The sequence below is a fragment of the Larimichthys crocea genome, chromosome XIX (assembly GCF_000972845.2).
Source record: "Larimichthys crocea isolate SSNF chromosome XIX, L_crocea_2.0, whole genome shotgun sequence".
In the NCBI taxonomy this organism is placed as follows: domain Eukaryota; kingdom Metazoa; phylum Chordata; class Actinopteri; family Sciaenidae; genus Larimichthys; species Larimichthys crocea.
The window spans coordinates 2,573,961-2,597,110 of NC_040029.1; the positions used below are offsets into that span (position 1 = coordinate 2,573,961).

General features: G+C 39.4%; 3 protein-coding genes across 5 annotated transcripts in view; 1 reads left to right on the forward strand and 2 right to left on the reverse strand.

The window, feature by feature from the left end:
* Positions 1–4,288, reverse strand: part of cckbra (cholecystokinin B receptor a) — a 33,680-nt gene extending 29,392 nt beyond the window's left edge. The window contains exon 1 of the mRNA XM_019255482.2: positions 4,162–4,288. Within this exon, the coding sequence (XP_019111027.1) occupies positions 4,162–4,288 (127 nt within the window). The remainder of the gene's footprint in view (positions 1–4,161) is intronic.
* Positions 1–18,841, forward strand: part of LOC104921756 (carboxypeptidase O) — a 71,698-nt gene extending 52,857 nt beyond the window's left edge. For 2 of the 3 annotated variants that reach the window (XM_027291786.1, XM_027291785.1), the window contains exons 5-12: positions 14,973–15,012; positions 15,124–15,225; positions 15,327–15,431; positions 15,560–15,670; positions 15,945–16,038; positions 16,692–16,894; positions 17,567–17,651; positions 17,816–18,841. In XM_027291786.1, the coding sequence (XP_027147587.1) occupies positions 15,004–15,012; positions 15,124–15,225; positions 15,327–15,431; positions 15,560–15,670; positions 15,945–16,038; positions 16,692–16,894; positions 17,567–17,651; positions 17,816–18,081 (975 nt within the window). In that variant the 5' untranslated portion in view covers positions 14,973–15,003 and the 3' untranslated portion in view covers positions 18,082–18,841. Of the gene's footprint in view, positions 1–12,363; positions 12,458–14,972; positions 15,013–15,123; positions 15,226–15,326; positions 15,432–15,559; positions 15,671–15,944; positions 16,039–16,691; positions 16,895–17,566; positions 17,652–17,815 lie in introns of those variants that run through there. The other variant, XM_010734391.3, reaches the window with a different exon arrangement.
* A 61-nt stretch (positions 18,842–18,902) lies between these two features.
* On the reverse strand, positions 18,903–20,412 carry nudt15 (nudix (nucleoside diphosphate linked moiety X)-type motif 15). Its single transcript, XM_010734390.3, has 3 exons — positions 20,161–20,412; positions 19,292–19,488; positions 18,903–19,212 (listed from the first exon to the last, which is right to left on the reverse strand). Exons 1-3 carry the CDS (start codon positions 20,307–20,309, stop codon positions 19,085–19,087), a joined length of 474 nt encoding a protein of 157 aa, XP_010732692.2. The 5' UTR covers positions 20,310–20,412; the 3' UTR covers positions 18,903–19,084.
* Positions 20,413–23,150: the final 2,738 nt, after the last annotated feature.

The following is a 23,150-nucleotide window of genomic DNA, read 5'->3' on the forward strand; positions in this document are numbered from 1 at the left end:
ATACATTTCCAAATCATTAAACTTCCTTGTTATGTTTGATTGCACAGAGGTTGAGAGTGCATGCTTTGTCACTTATACTACACTGGAGAGTCACATGACTAAGGATTAACCGACAGTGAAGTTAATAAAGCCAGTGTGCAGACGGTGGGCATTGCACAGGTTTGATGGGATCTTTATTTTTGCTGTCACACTCTAACATGATGATAAGGTATATACTGTTTTCATGGAGTGAATTGATGAGATAAAAGCATCTAAAATCTAAAAGCTGTAATCTCTTATTGATTTTCCTTATGAAACATATACTAACACACGAGGCAGCAGCTCATTATCAGAGAGGAGGATGCTCCGAGTAGCTTGTACACTCAGCGCCTGCATGTGTGCAAGCTCTGTTTGTTCCAACTCACCAGGTCGCTCAAGATCTTTCCAATTATTTGTTCTGATTACCATGATCATGTTATGGCTCTACATCACTGTGTATACACCCAAAGGGAAGAAGTTAATTTCTTCTACAAAACACCTCATTGTAGAAACTGTCGAGATACTAGAAACTCCTGAGCCCCCCCCTGCAGTAATAAGTCTTCAGATATTTTTTCTGGTTGGTCTCTCTGAGAAAAATTAAACAGTGTTCATTTAATGCTTATAAGATCCACTTCATGATAACTTATCTCGCATGCACTCAAAAGGACAGGTTGAGCTCAGCAAAGTGTCACTTTGAATCACTGTGGAACGGAGAGCATCGGGAGGGGGGCCAAGCCAAGGTGCAGCTACAGATGTTGTTCCACATAAGCAGGGCCCCATCTGAACTGCTCCCCAATGATTGCTATAATGTGACGTATGTCAGGTGGTGTTTCGTCCCTGTGCTGTGGGAGTTTTACAGCTGCTCCTTCAATTTGTAGCAGCAAATGCCGCAGACAAGACGTGGAAGGACACGGTCTGTGTCTCCAGAATCAACGCGTAAAAACATGTCTGGAAGGATTTAATGATGAGAATTATTCGTACAGTTTCCACAATTTAGCCAATTCTCAGCCAAGTTCTGTATTTATATAGGAGCGTCTTACCTTCTGTGGTTTTAAGTTGGTATATGGATTTATTCATGATTAACATCTGAGAAAAATTTAAGTCACGCTGAATCTGAAATTATGTGAATCGTGTCTGTGTTCAGAACTGAGTTATGAATTCGAGGAGTGCAATTACTGACAAAAATTGCACAAAAGCTGTGAGCTGTAGCTCCGACTGCTGCTGACCTATAGGTCAGCCATGCTTCCTGTTTTTCAGAGCACCTGCATGCTCCAGTCTCTTTGACTTTACACTGTATATTTGCCCTCACACCCCCCTTGATTTCCCCAGCAACTCCCTGAAGAGGCACGCCTCCCAGTGTGAAAACCTCTATAGTATGTATAGTTTCTACAACAGGAAGGAAACAAAAACAATTGAGCAGATAACGGCGCACAGTAAATGTTTGAAATATGATCTGTGGTCGGTAGGAGATAAGTCGTGTAACTTAATATATAAAGGACCAAACTCGATGTTTTCCACCCATTAGTCAGGAAATGTTTTGTGCCTTTGAAAAAGAATCCTGTGCAGAGTTTCGGTGCAGTGTTGAGAACAACTTAATAACTTATTCGCTGATTGTGTATTTAATTTAGTTCCCACAGGTGGAGAGTAAATTATGAACTTTCTTAACTTTATTTTTCATTGAATTGTTTATTATTTTAGTGTTTTATGCTCAGTGCTCTAGTCCAAGTGGATAATTATCTGTAAATATCTCCTAGATTTAGATATATGTTGACCAAACTGGTGAGGAGGAGGGGGGTGTTTTTATTGGCAGGTTGTCACACAGTCAATGGTATTATTTAAAGACGGAGCTTGACACAGAGAATCTCCTGTCGTTGCTACATGTGTGAAACGACGACTCTGTTCTGGACTTTGTCTGGACATTATCAGTGTAAAAACGGTAGCACAGTGGGTTAAGCGGCCGCCCCCTGTGTGGAGGCTATAGTCCTCGCTGCAGCTGGCCCCGGTTCGAATCCCGCATCGGACGGCCATTTACTGTGTGTCACTCCCCCTCTCTCTGCCCCCTGCTTCCTGTCCATCTTCAGCTGTCCTATCATTAAAGGCATAAAAAGCCCAAAAAATAATCTTTTAAAAAAAAGAAAAAACGGCTTCATTCAGCGTTGCTCCCTCTCCTCTGGCGCCGTGAGTTACCATGGTTATGGAAACACCCTGAAACTTTGTAATGATTCTCAATAAGAAGTTTGTGCTTAGAATGACGGTACAAAATCATGAATATAGCTTCACCCTAAGTCCAAAAACATGTACTGAAAAGTTATGGACATTATTATTTCTGGAGTAAAACCTGAAACAAGCTTTGCACAAAAAAACGTTTGATTTCATCGACTGAAAATTACATTGAAAAGACAAAAAAGAATGCAGTTCTTGTTTTTGGTATATGACTAGAGGCAAGTCGCGTTGAGGTTTTAAAAAATATTTAGAAGGTATTAAAAAGGTATTAAATTAAACCTCAGGATTCCTGCATAAACTCTGCTTTTAATTGAATAGCCAATCAACAGAAAAATAATAATCAACAGTTGTTTTAATTAGCAGATGAATCATTTTGACATAATGACAAAATATGACCTGGCTTTCTTTCTCTGTTTTTTTTAATTTATGACTGTAGGTCAGACAAAACACAACATATGATCACAATTCAGTGAGCATTAGGACATTTTATAGCTCAAACGATGAATCAATTAATCAGGATAATTATTTGCAATGACTCAATAATGAAAATAGTTGAGAGTTGCTGTTTTTGTTTAAGTTTTATGAATAAGAGAATGATTGCTCAAAATATGTAATTTGCACATTTTTCGATATACTCAACAGAACAATCCCTTTTTTCAGACTCAAAATGGAAAAACAGACTTCCTCACTCTATCAGAAACTCTGTTCTTTTGCAAGCGAGGGACAAAATCTCCAATTCAATGAATTGGACAGCGGTAATTCCACAAGTGGAAGGTGGGGCTTTAATTTCCTGTCCCAGGAGTGGAGCATCACATCTGGGAGCAACAATACAGCTGCATAATCAGGCTCCATCAGGGACACGGCAGAAGAGGAATAGGTCCACTAATGATTTAGGTAAATAAAAAGACCTGTTTATGTGTGTGTGTGTGTGTGTGTGTCACCTCATGAGCATGAGAGAGAGAGGGAATGAGATGGAGGCAGCAATCTGTCACGAGGACATATCTCTTGGTCAAACACTGAACACACCCAACAGCTTTTGATTGCTCCCCGGATAGTTGAGGCTGTGGTGCTGAGGATGCTTCATGCGAGGTCAATAAAAGTAATGCAGCACAGAAGGAGGGACGGCTGTGAATTATTTAGTGTGGGGAGGGGTGGGGGGGGATTTGAAATTTTCTCGATACTGCAGCAGTGGTGGGTGAAAAATTAAAAAAGAAAAACAACTCTTCCTTCTGCATTCCTAAGTCAGCCCTGATTTTCCACTGGTGTCCTGACAGACGATACCGCTCTAGAGCTTATCTGCTCCAGTGTGGGGTTTAATCTCCTCAACAGGCGGTCAGCATTTCGACAATTATAAGCCAGAAAAATAAACATCCAGAATTAAAACAGCTGTGCTACACACACACACACACACACACACACACACACACACACACACACACACAAAACACTGCTGCTCGTGACATTATGACATTATTGACTGAGAGAGATGCAGCAGTAATTTGGGCTGCTTGTTGATTGATTGCATACAATGAGGCTGAGGAGCTTGATTTAAACAACTCCTGATTGCAAATCATTTCATGGTAAACACAGTGTTAGGAAGAGGAGAAAAGTGCAGCCAGTAAATCAAATGACATTTTTTTAAGCAGGTGATCAGTCATAGGTGGCAGCTTGTAATTAGAAGCTGATGCCAACATACTACATATTCGACTTATCTTTACAAAAAGGTTTTTAATTTAGTTTTTTTCCATTAATAATCCAAATCCTGGAAAAAAAAACAATCAGGTGCAACACCTTTTTTTTCTGTCAAACCCACATGTTGGCCTGATGGAAGCACTTGCTGCCATCTGAAGCTCCAACACCTCAGCTTGAGTGATTCATGAGCGGCAGCTTGATGTGCAGAACAAGAAGAAGAAATATTACCTTTGACTCTGGTGACCGGTCTGGGCAGGACGGAGCTGTTTGTGCAGCTCATGTTACGCTCGGTAACTTCCATGCTGAGGTTCCCCTGCTCCACACAGACGCTCACATTCAGCGCCTGCAGAGCCATCCTCTCTGCGGGCTGTTTCAAACTGGAGAATCAACTTGCTGCCGTCGCCTTTTGTTTCATAACAGCCGGAGTAAGATGACGCTAAGAAACTTAGGGGGGATTAAAAAAAAAAGCCTAAAGTGGAGTGTAGTAATTTAAAAAAAAAATCTTGGGTATGACTGGAGAATAAGCGGACTGTGACAGGTTAATTAACGTGGAGTCGTGAGGGAAGCCCCGTGGAGCGCAGCGCACAGAAGCGCTCACTGCAGCGGACTGAAGCCCGTCTGTGAAGGAATGAAGCTGCGCTGCTAAGGCAACTGAGGAGCTCTCTCTCTCCCTCTCCCTCCCTCTCTCTCCCTCTCTCTCTCCTTTTCTCTCTTTCACACATGCACTCACACACTCTCCCTCTCTCTTCAGTCAACTCACGACTGTCACTGTACAAAGCAGCACGTTTAATAGGCTTCTTATCTGTGGCTGCAAGGTGGGCTGACACCAGGCTCTGTTCTCTGATTTGAGAAAATGAGTTGGAAATGCATTTTTTTTTTCAAAGTGGCGCTGTTAAACATATAGTAGATAGGTTGAGGTTTCTTTAAATGTGTGTCCTCTCTCTGGCTGTAGGTAATTATCATCCAAAGTTCCCCTCACCTCCATTTTACGTTTTAGCATCTTTTAGCTCCTTGTTTTGGTTTTTCGCTGCTTCTTTAATGTTTCCTACGGAAGCCCTAAAAGGCCATACATACATACATACATTTAATCCACCCGTTTTCCTGTGATAACGAGATAATTTTCCTCAGTTTTCCCGTGATAATGAGATAATTAATTCGAGATATCGAGAAAACAAAACGATAGTCTAGTGTATTAAAGTGCGCCCGTGTTACAGAATGTATGGCAAATGCATGTAGTCCATGATACGGAGTGAGCAAACCTATTACGCCACTGTAAAATCCCTTTGATCCATAATTTCTGACAAATACACTTGATCTCAGGACTGGAGTGAGGATTAGCCAAAGTGTATCAACCTTTGTCAGAAATTATGGATCAAAGAGATTTTACAGTAGAGTAAATATTGCACATAATGCCCTTTTCAATTCAAAATAATCAACTTTTAGGCTGAATTGCTCAAAAATGATACAGTAAATATGCTTTATACTGAGTGAGTGAACAGTCAGGATGGTCCTGAGATCAACTGTACAAACCTTTGTCAGAAATTATGGATCAAAGGGATTTTACAGTGGAGTAATAGGTTTGCTTGCTCTGTATCATGGACTACATGCATTTGCCATACATTCTGTAATACTAGACTATCGTTTTGTTTTCTCGATCTCTAATTAATTATCTTGTTATCATAGGAAAACGGGTGGAATAAAATGTATGTATGTATGGCCTTTTAGGGCTTCCGTAGTTTCCCTAATTTTTAGCAGATTTTAGTAAAAGCAACAGCATTTAGCAGCTAAGGAGCTAAAGTCAGAGTGAATATTGATTTCACATTCATCAGGTGGCCATTTGCTAACATTTGTGTGAGTTTACATCCACTGTACAAGGTCATATATCAGACAGTCAGGGTTGTGTCAGCTTGTCTACACTGCCCCAAAGTAAAAGTAGCAATACAGCAATGTGGAAACATTGCCACAAGTCCTGCATTCATAATTCTGCTGAAGGTAAATAAAAATAAAAAAGTAAATATAAAGTAAATATCAGGCAGTTTTATGTATTCGTGCCTCAGGTGAATGAAAGCATCTGTGAAGTTAAGAGGTCGAGGGTTTTTGGTCGCCAAAAAGGTTGGGAACCACCGGTTTATTTAGTAATGCATTGTTTGTGTTTTAAGCTTGCCATATTTTTCTTAATGTCAATCTTAATCTGAAACTGGAGCTGTTAAATAGATATAGGTAAGAAGGTAAAAAAGTAAAATAATTGCCAATGAAATGTATAGCAGAGTAGAAATTGCTTAAAATCGCTACTGTACATTAACTGTGTACTTAAGACAAACGCTTAAGTAAATACTTACTTTTCTCCACAACCCTCCAGCTGTTTCATATTTGAGATAACCTCAGTGTCCAGTCGCTGCAGGTCCCAAAACAACATGTTTTGTTAGGGTTTTTTATTTTCATGGATTTATACTGCTGAGGTTGTATCCATCAAGTGTGAAAAGAAATCTGGCATGGATGAGTGTTAAGAGAGAAAAGGAATTGACTGCAAATCTGAAACCACTGAAGAGAAAATTCTGTTTTTGGTGATACATTTATTGGCTTCAATGAGCCGTTCTGTGTATGAAGATACGAGCAAAAACAGCATTTTAGCACAAGAGAGAGGATTTGAGACTGGGCCAGGGTATTATATGTAGGTGTTATTCCTGGAAATATAACAGAAACCATTTTGAAAGCCCATGACAGACTAATACCAGTGATTCTCTAACGGTGGAGCAATGACTGGGTCAGATTCTCCCAGGTTTCCTGCCCTCAATTACAGTATCAGTCAAGTTTTCTCAGGCCCCCTCATTCATTAAATTGCCTTAATTTTATTTACCATTTTGGCGGATCAATAACAGGGCCATCTTGCAGAATTGTTGCTGTTTATTTCTCTGCTCTCGTGAAAAACTTCCAGGTCTGCAGAATGTCAGGGTGGATCATCTATAGGACAGAGAGCCACAATTCTGTTGTTTTAGAGAAGGGTCACGCCTGCTTTTCCCTAAATGATCCAGTGATTTAAAGCTAAGGACGATGCCATGGTTACAAACTGCACATCCTGCGTTGCTGATGAAAGTGTCCACACTGTGAATGCCACTGTCTTGTTTACACTTTGTTTTAAAACAGAGATTGTCTTGGTAGGTTTCTGCGGTGGAAGGACTGTTAAATTTTCCATTAGGCTATTTGGTCGACCCACAGGAATGAGGTGAGAGGTTCTGAGACTCCTGATGTGAAGCGTGATGGCTTTGTTTATAGGGAATGATCTCAGAGTGCCTCTGGGTTTGGTTCTGTTTTACCACTGGAGAAATGATATTGATGCTTTGAAAAATGTTTGTAGGCTGCAGGGGAGGAGGGGGAGTCAGTTTGCACTGTGGGGGAGGAGGGCTTCACTATTTGTGGTTGTGATTTGTTATGTGGTTGCTGTCAGTACTGCTGATGGGTTTCCAAGTATTGCTGCTCCCGTTGTTACTGCTGTTACACTGTTCTTGTGTGGGAGGTGTGTGTTGCTCTAGCTTGGCTAACATGTGTTGATGTTTCTTCCACATTTTTTAAGATAAAGGCTTATTAAAGGAATGCCAAAAGTCTCTCCCTCCTGCTTTCTCTCAAACCGCCAATGGTGAGAATTTGGCAGCTGCTCCGTATTGATTTTCAGTGTATCACGGCCTTCACACAGGTCATGACCAGCATGTCTGATGAGATGAAGAACTATTCGCTTTCCAATACTCCCAGAATGTAAAAACATCCGGCTCTTGTAGAGGCATTTTGTTGGCATTTTAGTTTAGTACAAATGAAATTCTTTCTGTCCATTGAAACAAAGGAGCACAAATAAAGTACTAAATCTACAGATGTGTGTGTGAAAGGGAATGTCAGTCCATCCATTTTAAGAATTCACAAGTGCCTCAGGACAGCTTAGTCAGTAATAATGAACATGTACCAATCTTTCCTACAGCTAGAAACAGGAGAACTGACCTTTAACTTCACATATTTACTGGTTGCTACACTGTGTCAGTGAAATGGTAAATTAGTGAAGCAACAATGGAACACAATAATGTGATGACTCTTTATCTTAATTAATTATTGTCATTGTCCTTTGCACATTGCCTTGTAACGTCATCCAATAGACATCAATCAAATGCTGGATTTTATTTTCACAACTAACAGTCACATCAAAGAAAAATACATTGTCAAACCTTCAAAAGGAATTCAGCGCAGTTAATATAATAATTCTAAGTAATGAATTTGACACTACTCAGTGTGACAACTTTTAATTACTTGATTTAAATTAAGAAATCATTTTTCTACATATCTACATATTAATGGTACCTTATTAGACCCAGGAGTGGTCATTTGTGCTATACCGCAGGGATCAGTCCTAGAGTCCTGATAATTCAGATTTGTTTGTGAGATAGATACGTAGAAAATTAATTTTAATAAAACTTACCTTTTAAATAAAGGAAATGGAGAGATGAGTGAATGTATTTTGTGTTTAAAAAAACATTTTTGTTTCATTCAATAATTAAACCTGCATGCTCACTCACTATAAGTTAACTTTTTTGTGGTTTTATCAAATGCAAGACCTTGTTTGTGTGTGCTTTTTATTGTTTGTTCTATTCTATTTCATTTTACTTTTTTTTTGTCTTTGCATGTCCAGGTCCTATGTTAGGCTGAATCTCTTTGTGTTATGTTTATGACATGATCAAATCCAAATAACATAACCTAGGATAAAACCCTGTCAAATCAGGGCCTGTGACTGTGAATCTATGTCCGCCTCCCTGGCGTGAGGACATTTAGGAAACCCCGCAACAGATGATGTGAAATGTATCATCAGCAATCTGCTTCTTACGTTGATGGAATTGGAGAGTAACATTTGCTGTCTAAGCCTCAGTACACTCAAGCTATAGCATTGTCAAAGTTTCAGGGTCGATGAAGGGTAAAAAGTAAAATTGAATTAATTTAATATCATCTTCTTGTATGCTTGTATCATAATGACGACTGTAACCACTTGTCTCATTATGATTATTATCTCCATAGGTGTTTGTATTTGGGAGGTATTTGACGTTAAAATGTCTAACTTTTTTGTTTGGCTTCTTTGGCGGATACTCTCTTTATCCTGTGATGTGATTGGCTTAGGACATGGACTGGAAGGGGGGGGTAGCCTTCCAGTACCTGAAAAGTTCAGCAATTAACACACTGAGGGACAGATTAGCTGTTCCCCCTGCTGCCAGTTTTTATGTTAAGCTAAGCAACCATAGTTAGACATTCTGGGAAATACACTTAATCTTCTCATCTCGGTCTTGGCAAGAAAGCAAATAAAGTTAAGTTAAAGGCTGAAAAACGAACAGACACACGCTCACATGTCATTGTAGTACCAACAGACACTTCACTTAAAACCCACTGACCCATAAGAACCCTAAGGCCTCTCAGGAATGTGTAAGAACTTGCCAGTAACTCTCAGCTTTGCAGTCTGTCCAGATGTTGACACACGCTTTCCTCAACACATGCTCTCTCCAAGTTAACTGCGCTCCATAAAAACAGAGTGCAATGCTGAAATAAACTGCTGGAGTGATCATAAAATGTTAGATAAAAACCACGAGGTGATGCGATGTTTGGCTGAATGTGTGTTTAAATGAGCGTTGAACTAGAAAGACAAGAATGTTTGAGTGCAAAAAGAAGGAGTAAATAACTAAATCCCTAAGAATAACCTCTTATCTGAGCGGTGCATGTTTCCTAAGCCAAACTTTGTGATGCTGTCAGCAAGGTCACGATAACACTATGCAGGTGCACACACACACACGTAAACAGTGCAACATGGCAGCCTGCATCATTATGAAGAAACAGTCCATGATGTTCAGTTTGATTATCTGTCTGGGGCACACATCTACAGGCACATCCTGGACCGAAGCGGAGACAGGTCCTGTCTCTATGTCTTATGAGCAGCTCATGAATAGATATGATGCACATGCCAGCAAAGGAGCAGAGAACAAATACTTGGGTTGCTGAGGCTTAGTTACCATGCAAGCATTTTACTGTCAGGGTATAACCGCATAGAAGAATAGATTGCACTCCTGCACTAATTAATCTCGATGGGCTGAATAAACTAAAAAGCACACTGCGGCTGATGCTGAGGACTTGCCAGGAATAACAGGTTACATAAATTACCAGTTGACAACATGAAAACACCTACATATACTTGAGTTTTGTTTGAGATTATCCACTTCTAAACTCCCACTCACTCACAGGTGCTGTATGCATCTTTACTGGGTGCACAGGTGTTTTCAGAAAATCCTGTCTCTGCTGATATTTTCCTCCGAGTATCTTATGCTACAGATCGGAGCTAAATTCAGAATTATGCTGACATCTACTGGTCAGATGTTGCATGAAAGCTCTCCACAAACTACAGACCTTGCCACACTGTGACAGCACATTATATTTTTCATTTAATCTTTCATTGTTCATCCAGCTCATTTTTCACAACTTCTACACCGTCAAACATGAAATGCTGTCCTTAAAAATAAAAGTGCAAAACGATAAATCACATGCTCAGAATGAGCAACCTCAGCACAGCAAGTTTCAGTGCTTATTACCAAGTATAGAGGTTAATACTGCAATGCAGTAATGAAAACACAAGTAGAAATAAAAGAGGAAAAATAAGTTTCCGTGCTGCATTACAATGCTACCGTACTGTACATTCTGTACAGAAAATAAGTGATTTAAATAATTCAGGTTCGGTGTCTTTAATAAAAAGTGACCTGCTGCAGTGAAGCACTAACATCTGATTCACTGATTTTAAACATTTGTTGCTTGATCTTTCTTGGATAAAAACCTCCCTGAAACACAAGACATAACATGCTGTAAGACTTAAACATGAGAAGAACATCTGAAGACAACGAGGACTCTTCAGCAGGGCACTGGAGTTACTCTGTGCTCCAGGGACACTGTTTTTAGCTTGTAATTTTGAAAATGAAAAACTAGTTTGTTGTTGAGTCCACCTGAGCACAAATGATGTTGACCAGCTATGTTTCAGCCTCAGTGATGAATGATGTTTTTGCCTCCAATATATTATGAAGGGTAAATGATAATGTGATGTAAATGTCAAAGAACCTATTGTTCTATGCCAACTCATTAGGATTGCACAAGATGTGCTGCTGCTCATTTTCTAGACGATAAACGACCTGCACATCTTTGGCTGAGACTGAAACAAATATTTTACACACTCCAGTGATCTCATTGTTTAGTCTCATTCAAAATACCACCAAATACCACAGGAAGGTAAAAACATATTGTTACGAGAACTTTTTAAAAAGAACCTTTGAATAAGGAGGACTGGATTTAGAGTATCAAAGTTTAAGTTGAATTTAATATTCTTGTACAAGAAGGAGCGTTTAACAGTGCAACACACAAGAGGGTTACAGAGAAAAGGCTCACTGATGAGCATTATCAGGTGGTTCTTATACAATTCATTCTCAAGACAGCCCATGTCTCGGACATCTTCCCACTAACAATTCCCTTTTTTGGTTTTCCCCTTAGTAATGAACATTATGTTTCTCGTCCAAAATGACACTTCCCTTAATCTGTCTCTCTTGTCCTTGAACATTTTTTAATTACCTTTCCCTGGCAGTTTCAACAAACACATGCTACATAAGGGAAGTACACAAGATATGCAAAAAGACAAAACACACACACTTAAAACATCTGCAGCCCAGTACAATCCTAATTTTTATAACACATATGAAGCCGACCTAAGTTAAACTGTTATATTAGTTAGTCATCAAGGTCGTATCGCAGCTGGGTGTAAGTGTAAAGAGGTTTAATCTAACTCTTTGCCTATATACTTATGAATAGGCAAAGACTAGATACTGTATACCTTATCTAATCATTTTCATTTTACTGTCTATGCTCATGATAAAAACGTGCTCTCCTGTGTAGCTGAACATAATGCTATTACTGTCAAGAGTTTGGTTATTTTCCATATGTTGGAATTACAGAAAGCTAATGGGCATGTTGAGAGAGAAAAGATGAGAGTAGATGCAATTAAAAGTTAACCTTAGCAGCTGTTAAACAAAAGGCCATATGGGTAACTTTAAAGTGTAAAATGGCAGATAGCAGCAGACAAGATTGAAGCTTGCACAGCAATTTTATATATTGTATGTTCTTAACAGCTATTTTTATGACTGTTATTAAACCATCTGATAAATACAAGCCAAATAAAGTGAGTGATGATGAATGTTTTCCATCATTAGGTATTTTATAGAACATACTAAAGTAATCAGCTAAAGATTAAACATTAACCAACATGTTAATGTGTCAGCTGTCTGCCTCTGGTCTATGGGGCTGAGGCAAAGGTGCATCCTTATCTAATGTTGGTCTATAAAGGTGTGATTCATTCCAAGGTTGCTTTATTTAGAAGTTGCAAACAAGGAGTTTACTTTGACAAAATGACAATGCTGAACTTTGTGGGTCTGAGCCTTGTGGTGCTTTCAGCAATTGAAGCAGCCGCAGTGGAGAGGTGAGTTTTATTCATAAAATGTCATATTGATGGCTTGTTACCATACAGTAATAATGTAGCATCTGATCAGATACTTTTAGATTCATTTCAATCCAAAACTTTACAATATAGTAGACCATATATATATAAAAAAGTATATCAGAATGTTTATTATTATTGTTGTTGTTGTTGTTGTTGTTATTGTTAGTTTTAGTATTCTTAGTATTGGCATTATATTAATGGTTTCCGATCAAGGAGTAGTTCGACATTTTTGGAAATACGCTTATTCTCATCTTTTGCAAATCTTTAGATGACCTCTGTAAAATGTATGTGCTAAATAAACTAAAATAATCTACTGAGCTACAGAAAAGTTGAGTTCTAGCATGTCAAGTGTTTTCTCCACAGCTCCAGATAAGCAAAATTACACTGATTAGCTGTAGTAAGACTTGCCAGCTGATTACGATTGGACTCATCTACAGCTATGTAGCAACTTGTTTGTGCAGTCACAACTGAGACAGGGTGGTGCAAACACAAAGCTAGCATAGTAGGAATTAAGAGGATTTGTGCTGGCTTTTCTCTTAACCTTGTAACCAAAACTTGACGTGATAGAGAAAAACTGAGATCAGTTTTGGAAATACGCTTATTCTCATCTTTTGCAAATCTTTAGATGACCTCTGTAAAATGTATGTGCTAAATAAACTAAAATAATCTACTGAGCTACAGAAAAGTTGAGGCTTTGTGCAACTATTTCTTGACTTCCTGATTTTTTTGTTACTGTCGAGTTATCCCTGCAATTGTCATTTTTACACCTTTACAGATTTAACAAAGAGGATTTAACAACACTGGGGAACAATTTGAAAAAAAAAAATAGATTTTTATGCTGATTAAAACTAAAATTGGCATGCTGATTCCAATGTGCAGTCAGTTTTTTTTTTTCTAGCATGTCAAGTGTTTTCTCCACAGCTCCAGATAAGCAAAATTCCACTGATTAGCTGTAGTAAGACTTGCCAGCTGGTTACGATTGGACTCATCTACCGTTATGTGGCAACTTGTTTGTGCAGTCACAACTGAGACAGGGTGGTGCAAACAGAAAGCTAGCATAGTAGGAATTAAGAGAATTTGTGCTGGCTTTTCTCTTAACCTTGTAACCAAAACTTGACGTGATAGAGAAAAACTTTTGGATTCCGCACCCAAAAATGAGTTAAAAACAGCTGTCAGACCTAACTCAACAAAAATTGTGTTCCCCAGTGTAATCTTTAGTAGGAAGATTTCTTTCTAAATCTTGCCAAAATATGCGTATTTCCAAATTCCTTTGAGGTGTATGAAACATTATAATGACGTACTGTCAAGTTGGAGCTACACTACCAGTCAAAAGTTTGGACACACCTTCTCATTTAATGGTTTTTCTTTATTTTCATGACTATTCACATTGCTGATTCTCACTGAAAACATCAAAACAATGAATGAACACATATGGAATTATGTAGTGAACAAAAAAAGTGTGAAATTACTCAAAACATGTTTTATATTTTAGACTACTCAAAATAGGCACCCTTTGCTTTGATTACTGCTTGGCACACTCTTGGCATTCTCGCGATGAGCTTCATGATGTAGTCACCTGAAATGGTCTTCACTTCATAGGTGTGCCTTGTCAGGGTTAATTTGTGGAATATCTTGCGTTCTTAATGGGGTAAGACCATCAGGTGTGTTGTGCAGAAGTCAGGTTGATACACAGCTGACAGCTCTATTTGACAACTGTTAGAACTCATATTATTGCAAGAACCAATCATCTAAGTAAAGAGAGTCCGTCATTACTTTAAGAACTGAAGGTCAGTCAGTCCGCAAAATTGCAAACACTTTGAATGTGTCCCCAAGTGCAGTCGCAAAAACCATCAAGCGCTACACTAAACTGGCTCACATGAGGACCACCCCAGGAAAGGAAGACCAAGAATCACCTCTGCTGCTGAGGATAAGTTCATCCGAGTCACCAGCCTTAGATGTCGCAAGTTGACAGCACCTCCGATTAGAGCCCAGAGAAATGCCACCCAGAGGTCTAGTAGCAGACACATCTCTACATCAACTGTTCAAAGACACTGTGCGAATCAGGCCTTTATGCTCAAGTAGCTGCTAAGAAACCACTGCTAAGGAAATGCAACAAGCAGAAGAGATTTGTTTGGGCCAAAAAGAAAGAAAAACCATTAAATGAGAAGGTGTGTCCAAACTTTTGACTGGTAGTGTAATTCTACTGCATATGTGAAAAACCATCTGAAACTGTTGACGATTGCGTTGAATTGTGCGAGCATGAGGCAGTACTCTTGTAGTGTTATGTACAATATTCTGTAAAAGCTATTACTGTTTTTGCAACAACTGCAATCTAGCAATTCCCAGCTTTAATAGACATCTATTGTTTCTTTTATGATTTGCCTTTTCATTTAAGTATAAGGAGATTTTTTTTGTACAACATAATATTAAGGTAAAGAGACTTCAGAAAAGCACTGCTTCTCATGTGTCAAATGTATTTTGGTGTGTCCAACAGAGTAGAGTATGACTACTACAAATACCATTCCATGCCAGAGGTGAGAAGACCCAATCACTGCTTTCACACACACATTACTTTGACAGATCACTACACACAGACACACAAAATACATACATACTCTGATGTGTAACAATGCCCTGCTCTACAGATCAGTAAATGGATGAGCCAGATGCAGACGGATTACCCTGATCTTGTGCACATAGTGGACTATGGAAAGACCTATGAGAAGAGGACAATTAGCTTACTCAAGGTAAAACAAAAGTAAACTGTTAATTTCATATCAGAAATGAGCAGATACCAGAATAACACTGGAGTGTAGCACAGTAGCCAAACAAGGAATTTATTTTCCAGATTGGGCAGAATACTGGCGCAAAAAAGAAAGCGATCTGGATGGACTGTGGTATACACGCCAGGGAATGGATCGCCCCGGCATTCTGTCAGTACTTTGTCAGAGAGGTAATGATTTTAAAAAAACATGGTTCATCATTAAAAAAAATATACAGAGAATATTATTTGTCTTTTTATTTAGCTGTAGTGATGGAAACCCATCCTCCAATATATCTGACCCTGATGTATTTGTTTAGATCCTGAAAGCATACAAAACAGACCCCAAAATTCAAGACATGATGAAAAACATGGACTTCTATGTAACCCCAGTGCTCAACATGGACGGCTACATCTACTCCTGGAGTACAGTAAGTGCTTACATTTGATGGATGTTTATCCAATTAGTTGTAGTGCTTTAAGAGGCCACGGGTGAATCAGATATGAAATGATTATTGAAGCAATTCAATCAGTGAATAAATAGATTTTTGAATACAAACTTATTTTCAAAGTAAGATGGATGGAACATTAATAAACCAATCCAAAGCAGCACTTAAGTATGTACAAAAATGTTGAGTGTATTAATTACTAAATGAATAGAACAATCAGAACCAGCTGATTTAAGCGACTGTCTTAACCGTTTAGGATCGACTGTGGAGGAAGAACCGGTCACCAGGACCTGCAAGCTGTAACTGTAGTGGCACTGATCTCAACCGCAACTTTGACGCCAACTGGGGCAGTAAGTTTTGTTGTGCTTCTTTATACGGCCTGACGTTTTGATGATTATGAAAGATTCCCAATCAGAGTCTGTTGTATTGAATTTGGACACAGCTTGAGTTTCACTGGACTCATTTAATGTCCTATGATGCTCTTTGACAGGATTTCTGAGCCTGGCAACAAAAATCAGACAACTTCAAATAGGCTATTAAGTGACACCAAAGAAACTTTATTTATTTTTATAATGTTTGGTTAAAGGTACTATAATAAATATTTTTGGATAAAACAATGGATCACATGACATGATGTGTGAAAACAATCGTTCACAGTGATGAACCAAATGGACCCAGCCAACTCTGCAGTTCACCTCAGCTCTGTAGAGTTTCAACCTCTTTCAGCTTATTGTTTTGCCCACAGAGTTAAGAGAGTCATACAATTTCCCAGGCTGCCAGAAACATGACTGTAAATCAATTTGCTATGTCATTTTAAATATGCTATGCTGTTTCTGGCGCCCCCAAGTGGCCAAAAATTACATTGCAGCTTTGAACGTAAATGTTTTGTGTATATTAAAATTGTCTTATAGAAGATTTGTGAAGTTAAAACTTCTATATGTAAGAAGTGGTACCATTGGTATGTTTGAATCAGATTGTTCCATTTCTTCGGCTGCTTTTACAGCAATCGGGGTATCGGATGACTGCTGTTCAAACATCTACTGCGGGACCGGACCTGTGTCTGAGCCTGAGGCCCAGGCTGTCACTTATTTTGTAGGAAGTCGTAAGGAAGACTTCCTGTGTTTCCTCACCATCCACTCCTACGGCCAGCTGCTTCTGGTTCCCTACGGACACCCCAACTACACCGCCCCCAACTACCAAGAGCTGGTATTTACATCTAGGAACACAGTGATGCATGTTTGACACATTTCACACACAATATTCTACACAATTTCAGGATAAAAAGAGTAGCCTGATTATCTGCCTGATATACTCTGCATATTGCCATAGAAACTGAGCTGATGCAGATCACAAATACCCACAGTAAATGAGACAACCTGTGAAAAACACACAATTTATTTCAAGGTTTAGCATTTAATATTGATCATTGGTGGTACCGTTTACTTAAATGGTGCATGGCCAAATGCATTAATCACACACTGTACACTCGGCATCTAAGAGCAATCAGTCCTCAACTGTCAAGACAGAATACAAGGGAGCTGTGAAGCGCTGATAGACAAAAACAAAGGGCTAGTTGTTCTTAAGAGGAAGGCTGATTACGGTAATAACCCACTAGGTTATTAAGCTTTAAGAGCATGCATTCACATTCTCATGTGTTTGTCATGGGCATCCATTTCTGTCATTAATTCCTTACAAAGCTGCATTTCCTGCCTCCCTCAGTTACCTGACTGACATTCATTACTAGAGAGACTTGTAGTGTAAAGGCACAACTGTGTCTTTGATGTCAAACTGTAATTTCCTAAACACAATACTACTTTTATCTCTGCATCTCTGCACATTTCAATGATTATATGACAAAGCTAATGTCTCATTCCTCAGATGGATGTGGGTCTGGCTGCAGCAGATGCCATTAAGAAGGTTCACGGGAAAGATTACACTGTAGGAGCCTCACCGGATGTTTTGTGTAAGTCTGCAAATCACTGCAGGTCACAGATTCTTTAAGGTTAGCCATGCTGCTAGGAACAGCAATGATGATCTGATCCAGACTGAAATATCTCATATGGTCTTGAGAGGGTCTAAAAGTTAATTGAGAAGATCGCCATTAACATCTGTGCCCTCTTTCTACAGACCCCAACTCTGGTTCATCCAGAGACTGGGCTCGTATGAGTGGGATCCCCCTCGCCTACACCTTTGAGCTGAGGGATAATGGGACATTCGGCTTCAAGCTTCCCGAAGATCAGATCCAGCCGACCTGTGAGGAGGCCTACAGCGGAGCCCTTCACATCATCACCTACGCCCATGACAAGACCTTTAATGGTGCGGTGGCAACCGCTGTTGCAACCCTGTGGACCATACTGTTAGCAGTGGGCGTCACCGGCAGCTCCCTGATGTGAGGTGGAAAAAAGCTGCATTTCTGTTAATCCACTTCATCCTGCATATAGCATGTATTTAGTTCAGGCTTTAAGATGGTTTCTTTAAGATATAATGCTGGCTGAATTCTTCATAGATAAATTATAATAAATACTATGGAAATGTATCTGCTGATGAAATACTAATGCATCCTTGATCAGTATGAAGTGTCTCACAAGGATATGAAATGTTTTTATTCACTCACAAACTTCCATAAATGTCATATTGCAGCCAATTGATTCCCAAGTCCATTTTTTTTATCACTGAATATCAACACTGTTGGAAGTGAAGGTGTGCTAATTGTGCAGCTGACACAGGTGCATTGGGTGTCCTGACTGAGTTCATTCACTGTTTAAACTTCAGTTGAGGAGCTTCTCTTTGCTCCGAGTGTGTTGTGTGAGTTTATTTTATTTGATATCCCAAGTCATATTTCCTTTATTGTGACTTGAATATCTGCTCTTTAATCTGAGGTTATAGTCTGTTGAAGTAGGGATGTGTTGATTAGTGACAAAGCTGTATATTCAAGATATTGTGATAAAGTACATTTTTTTATGTATGCTTTCTTTCAGTTGTAGAAATTAATCCACTAAACTGAACCTCACTGACTGAAATAAAAGACAATAAATCAAACTATAACAATAAATCACAAGTCAAACTGAGAGTTCTACTTCTGTGCTTCTATCAATTATGTCAAGTCCAGTGTATTTCTTATAAACACATAAACTCATGAGCAATAACCACTTGCCCAAAATGAATAAAATGTTTAAATATATTCAAAATTTCATGTGTTGTGTGTGAGCAAATGTGAAGACCATTTACTTTAATACAGTTAATGCACAGCTGACAAGGTTATAGATTCCTAAAATGGACAGTAACTAAAATAAAAATACAGTGTTCATCATAACAGAAAAAGATCTGTAAAACACAAGGCTGAGTTTAGAAGAGGTGTGTATGTTTTCGAGAAGTTTCCCAACGTAACAGTCTGTTTCATAGCAGAGCTTCGGGGTGTGACAGTGTGTTCCTGAACGGCTGGAAGCCTTGTTGTCTCAGACCAGCTAACGGCAAGAAGAGCTGCCCCTCAGGAGGAAACTGGTCCCACTGTGTCCACGTCCAACCTGGAAGGGAGACAACCAAACAATCTCATCATCTGCTCAGTTAACACCTGTGAGAAACAGTTCCTCCGCTTATACGTACCCTCATTCTTCTCTGGCTCCAGGTTCTGCGGCTCTCCTGACTGCTTCCTGTCCAGTTCCCCTTGCATGATGATGGTGACATAGTGGTACTGCTCCTCCAGTTTGATGGAGTTCACCACTGACGCAAAGCGGACGTTCACCAAACGCACGCCCGCTTCCTCCAACACCTCCCTGTGAGCACACTCCACCCACGTCTCCCTTCCAATGACACACAAACGCATCACCTCCTTACAGCATTTCACATGTCAGGGCAGGTCATGTGAATGTTAAAGAACATATTTACACTGCTGCACCTGCAATTAGCTGGACGCCAGGGGGCGTCGTAGAGGGGGGAAAAGTTAGGACAATTCCAAAAAATAGGTAAACACCAATATAAAATGATTAAACCATCATCATTGAGTATATATATATATTCAAACATAATAATGAAATTAATTATCTGGGCAGTAAAAGTTAAATAAAAATGGCCTTTAGCACATTTTTATGGTGGCATCAAATAGTGAACTGCACTGCATACGGTATGCAGACATGCATGCATGTGCAAATCACCAGCAGTAAATATTGTGCTAGTACTAGTATTGAACTACAAGATGCAAAACAGTTGCAAGCCTTTGATTAGAGTTATGTAAAGCTTTTGATGGGATAGTTAGGTCCTAGAGATGTGGGGACAACAGCTGAGCAGAGGGGGCCCAATTTGATTTTTTTTGTCATGGGGCACAAAACTCCTGGCGGCGCCCCTGGCTGTGACTGCACAGCTAAAAGTTAGTGCGCATGCGCACTTTTTTATTTCATAATTTAAAGTATGAATGGAGGCCGGGGTTCAACATTCACACACTAATCAGTGTCAGATTTGTGAATGGAGTTACCTACCCAAACTCCAAGTGGCCACCGGGGAGCTGGTACTTCCCTTTGCCCATTTCGCTTCTCCGTTTTCCCAGAAGAACACATCCTGAGTGGGCTGAGTCTGTCACCAGCACCCCGACCCCGACTCCTGGACGTTTGACGGCGTTATGTGACATCTAGACGAACTTAAAAAACGACTCGTAAATAACACAAAGCGAGCCAAACAGACCTAACCGGCTGTTCAGGAGGTACAAGAGGTTACCCTCCTGTGTACTTCCGTCTTCGCTTTCAAAGTCTCTTGTCTCACTGTCGGCACATTATCTTCTTGTTAAGTTCAATTAAAATAAGGTGACAACATTATTATGTTGCAAATAAGCACCGAGGAGCTCATATACGACTTTATATCGTGTTAATTGTCCCATTTCGCCGGTGGCTGAGCTAAAAGTGAATTATTTTAACATTTAAACACTCTTTGGCTACACAGTGCCTCAGCAGCAAGAAAGTCAAAACCTCTATAATAAGTTTAATATAATGAACAATAATGACACTAACCATGTGTAGCTACTAAATGCGTGCAACACTGCCATCTATTGATAAGATGCTTCATGTATATTGTAGTTATCGACCTACAGGCGATATTATGATGAAGTAGTAAAGGACACATTGTGTGTACAAAACTGTGGTGAGACCAGCGATGTTGTTTGGTCTAAAGACAGTGCCACTGAGGAAAAGACAGGAGGCAGAGCTGGAGGTAGCAGAGATGAAGATGCTGAGGTTCACTTTGGGAGGGACCAGGATGGATAGGATCAGGAATGAGTACATCAGAGGGACAATGTTAGAGGTTTTGGAGATAAAAGTCAGAGAGGCCAGACTGAGATGGTTCGGACATGTCCAGAGGAGAGATAGTGAATATATTGGTAGAAGGATGCTGAGTTTTGAACTGCCAGACAGGAGGCGTAGAGGAAGACCAAAGAGGAGGTTTATGGATGCAGTGAAAGAGGACATAGAGGTAGAAGAGGATGCAGAAGACAGGGTTAGATGGAGGCAACTGATTCGCTGTGGCGACACCTGAAGGGAAAAGCCGAAAGGAGAAGAAGAAGAAGTAAAGGACACATTGTATTTAGTATTTTTGTATTTCCAAAACTTTATTTTGTATAATTGCATTGTGTTATTGTATAATATAATTTCACGGGTCCTTCCCAATCTCTAATGAGCATTAGAGAGTCATTAATGCTGTCACACTCCTACACATTTTGAACATTAACGCAAGTCGTGATTAAACTGTCCAAAATATCATGACCAATATAAAATGGTAAAATTGTGTTTTTACATCCTATTTTTTTAGTTTGAATCTGCTCATGAGTGGGATGACTGAGATGATCCTCCAACAGCTGGTGATGACTCTGTTACACTGATGTCAACTGTGAAAAAAGGTAACCATTACTACTATTAACTTATAGATAAGCAACAAAAAAACACCTGTCATATGAGTAAACCTGCAAATTTCTGTTTCTGCATGACACTTTTCATTGTGTTAAACAAAAATATAAAGATAAGAACATGATTTTTAAAGAGTGAACTTAAACAACAGCTGCAATTCTGCTGGATTGTTCCATCATCTAAAACATCTTTTGTTCATCGTCACTTGCATTGTCAGCATGCAGCAAGTTTCTTCGGCTCTACTTTTCATAGACGGGACTCATCTGGGAGTGCTGAGGCAGGTTCATTATTTAAAGTCGCTCCTTCATTCACTGACAGTGCTGATATGTTTTGAGAGAGTTCACGTTGCAAAATGTGCTTCAGAGAAGCTCAGTGCCTCATTTATGGGGGCATAGGTTGGACTCAGCATTCGGTGCCCGTCCTGATGATGGAGACGGAGGTGAAACCCTTTTTGCATCATCATCTTTAACACCAGGGCAGACTGACCGATCCTCTGCAGGAGGGAAGTGGTGTTTTGTGTTCAGATGATGAATGAACTGATTACCATTCACAAACCTACACAAACAATGGAAATCATGTCATAGGCAGCATCCCGGGTTGCACTTACAGACGATGTAGCCTGTGGGTGGGAAAATGAGGCATTGTTAAAAGCTCCATTAAATGTTAATGGTGAGTGGCTGCTAATACTGATGATGATTATTTATGAGGGAGGACAGTGCAACACAGTGTTTATTTCAGCTTTAAATGCAGAAGTAGTCAAGAGGATTGCAGTAATGACAGACACCATCATAATTCTTCAGTTATTCTTTAATATTTGGCTCAGGTCTACTACTACTCTGCGCCAAACTTTGTTAGAAATACTCAAATTTTAATCTTGTCTCAATTATCACTGGTTAATAATAGCAGGTAGAACACAACTTATGATTGATTACATCACTTACCAAAGTCTTTTCATATTCTGGCTCTAAATATTATTTTCCACCACAGGTATAAACTTCTTCAGTTGAATTTGGCACACCGTGTTCATATAATCGCTTAATAATTTACCACTAAAATGAATGGCCCTTGAAATGTGACATCTCAGATGTCTGTAGGTTTTATATCTGTGTGCTGGCTGCAGAGAGGTAGTGATAAAAGTTACAGCAGCGAGTATTTCATCACCTGCAGGCTGCCGCTCCCCCCGATGCTGACGTGGTACTAAAGAGAGTAAACAAAAAGGCGATTTAAAGAAAGTTTAACTTTTAATGTGGTAAAATCCACAAGTTTGTTTACTGGTGGCCATATATCAGCCTGAGGCTTAGATTAACTCTGGGTGTAGAGTTTGAAAAAAGACAGGCTAAGAATTAGAAAGCAGGGAAAGGTCTAATTAAAGACACAATTCAGAAAGCTACCCTGAAGCTTGAGCTGTACTAGGGACTAAAAAATCACAATATCTCAACTTGTGCTGCTCTGATTTTGACATTCTTTTATAAAAATCTGACTCTCATGAGCATGTTTTTAAAAATCAGTTATACATGGGACCTTACTTATCAGTTTAGTCAGTCTAGAGACATTTCCAATTATCCAATATTTCAAGA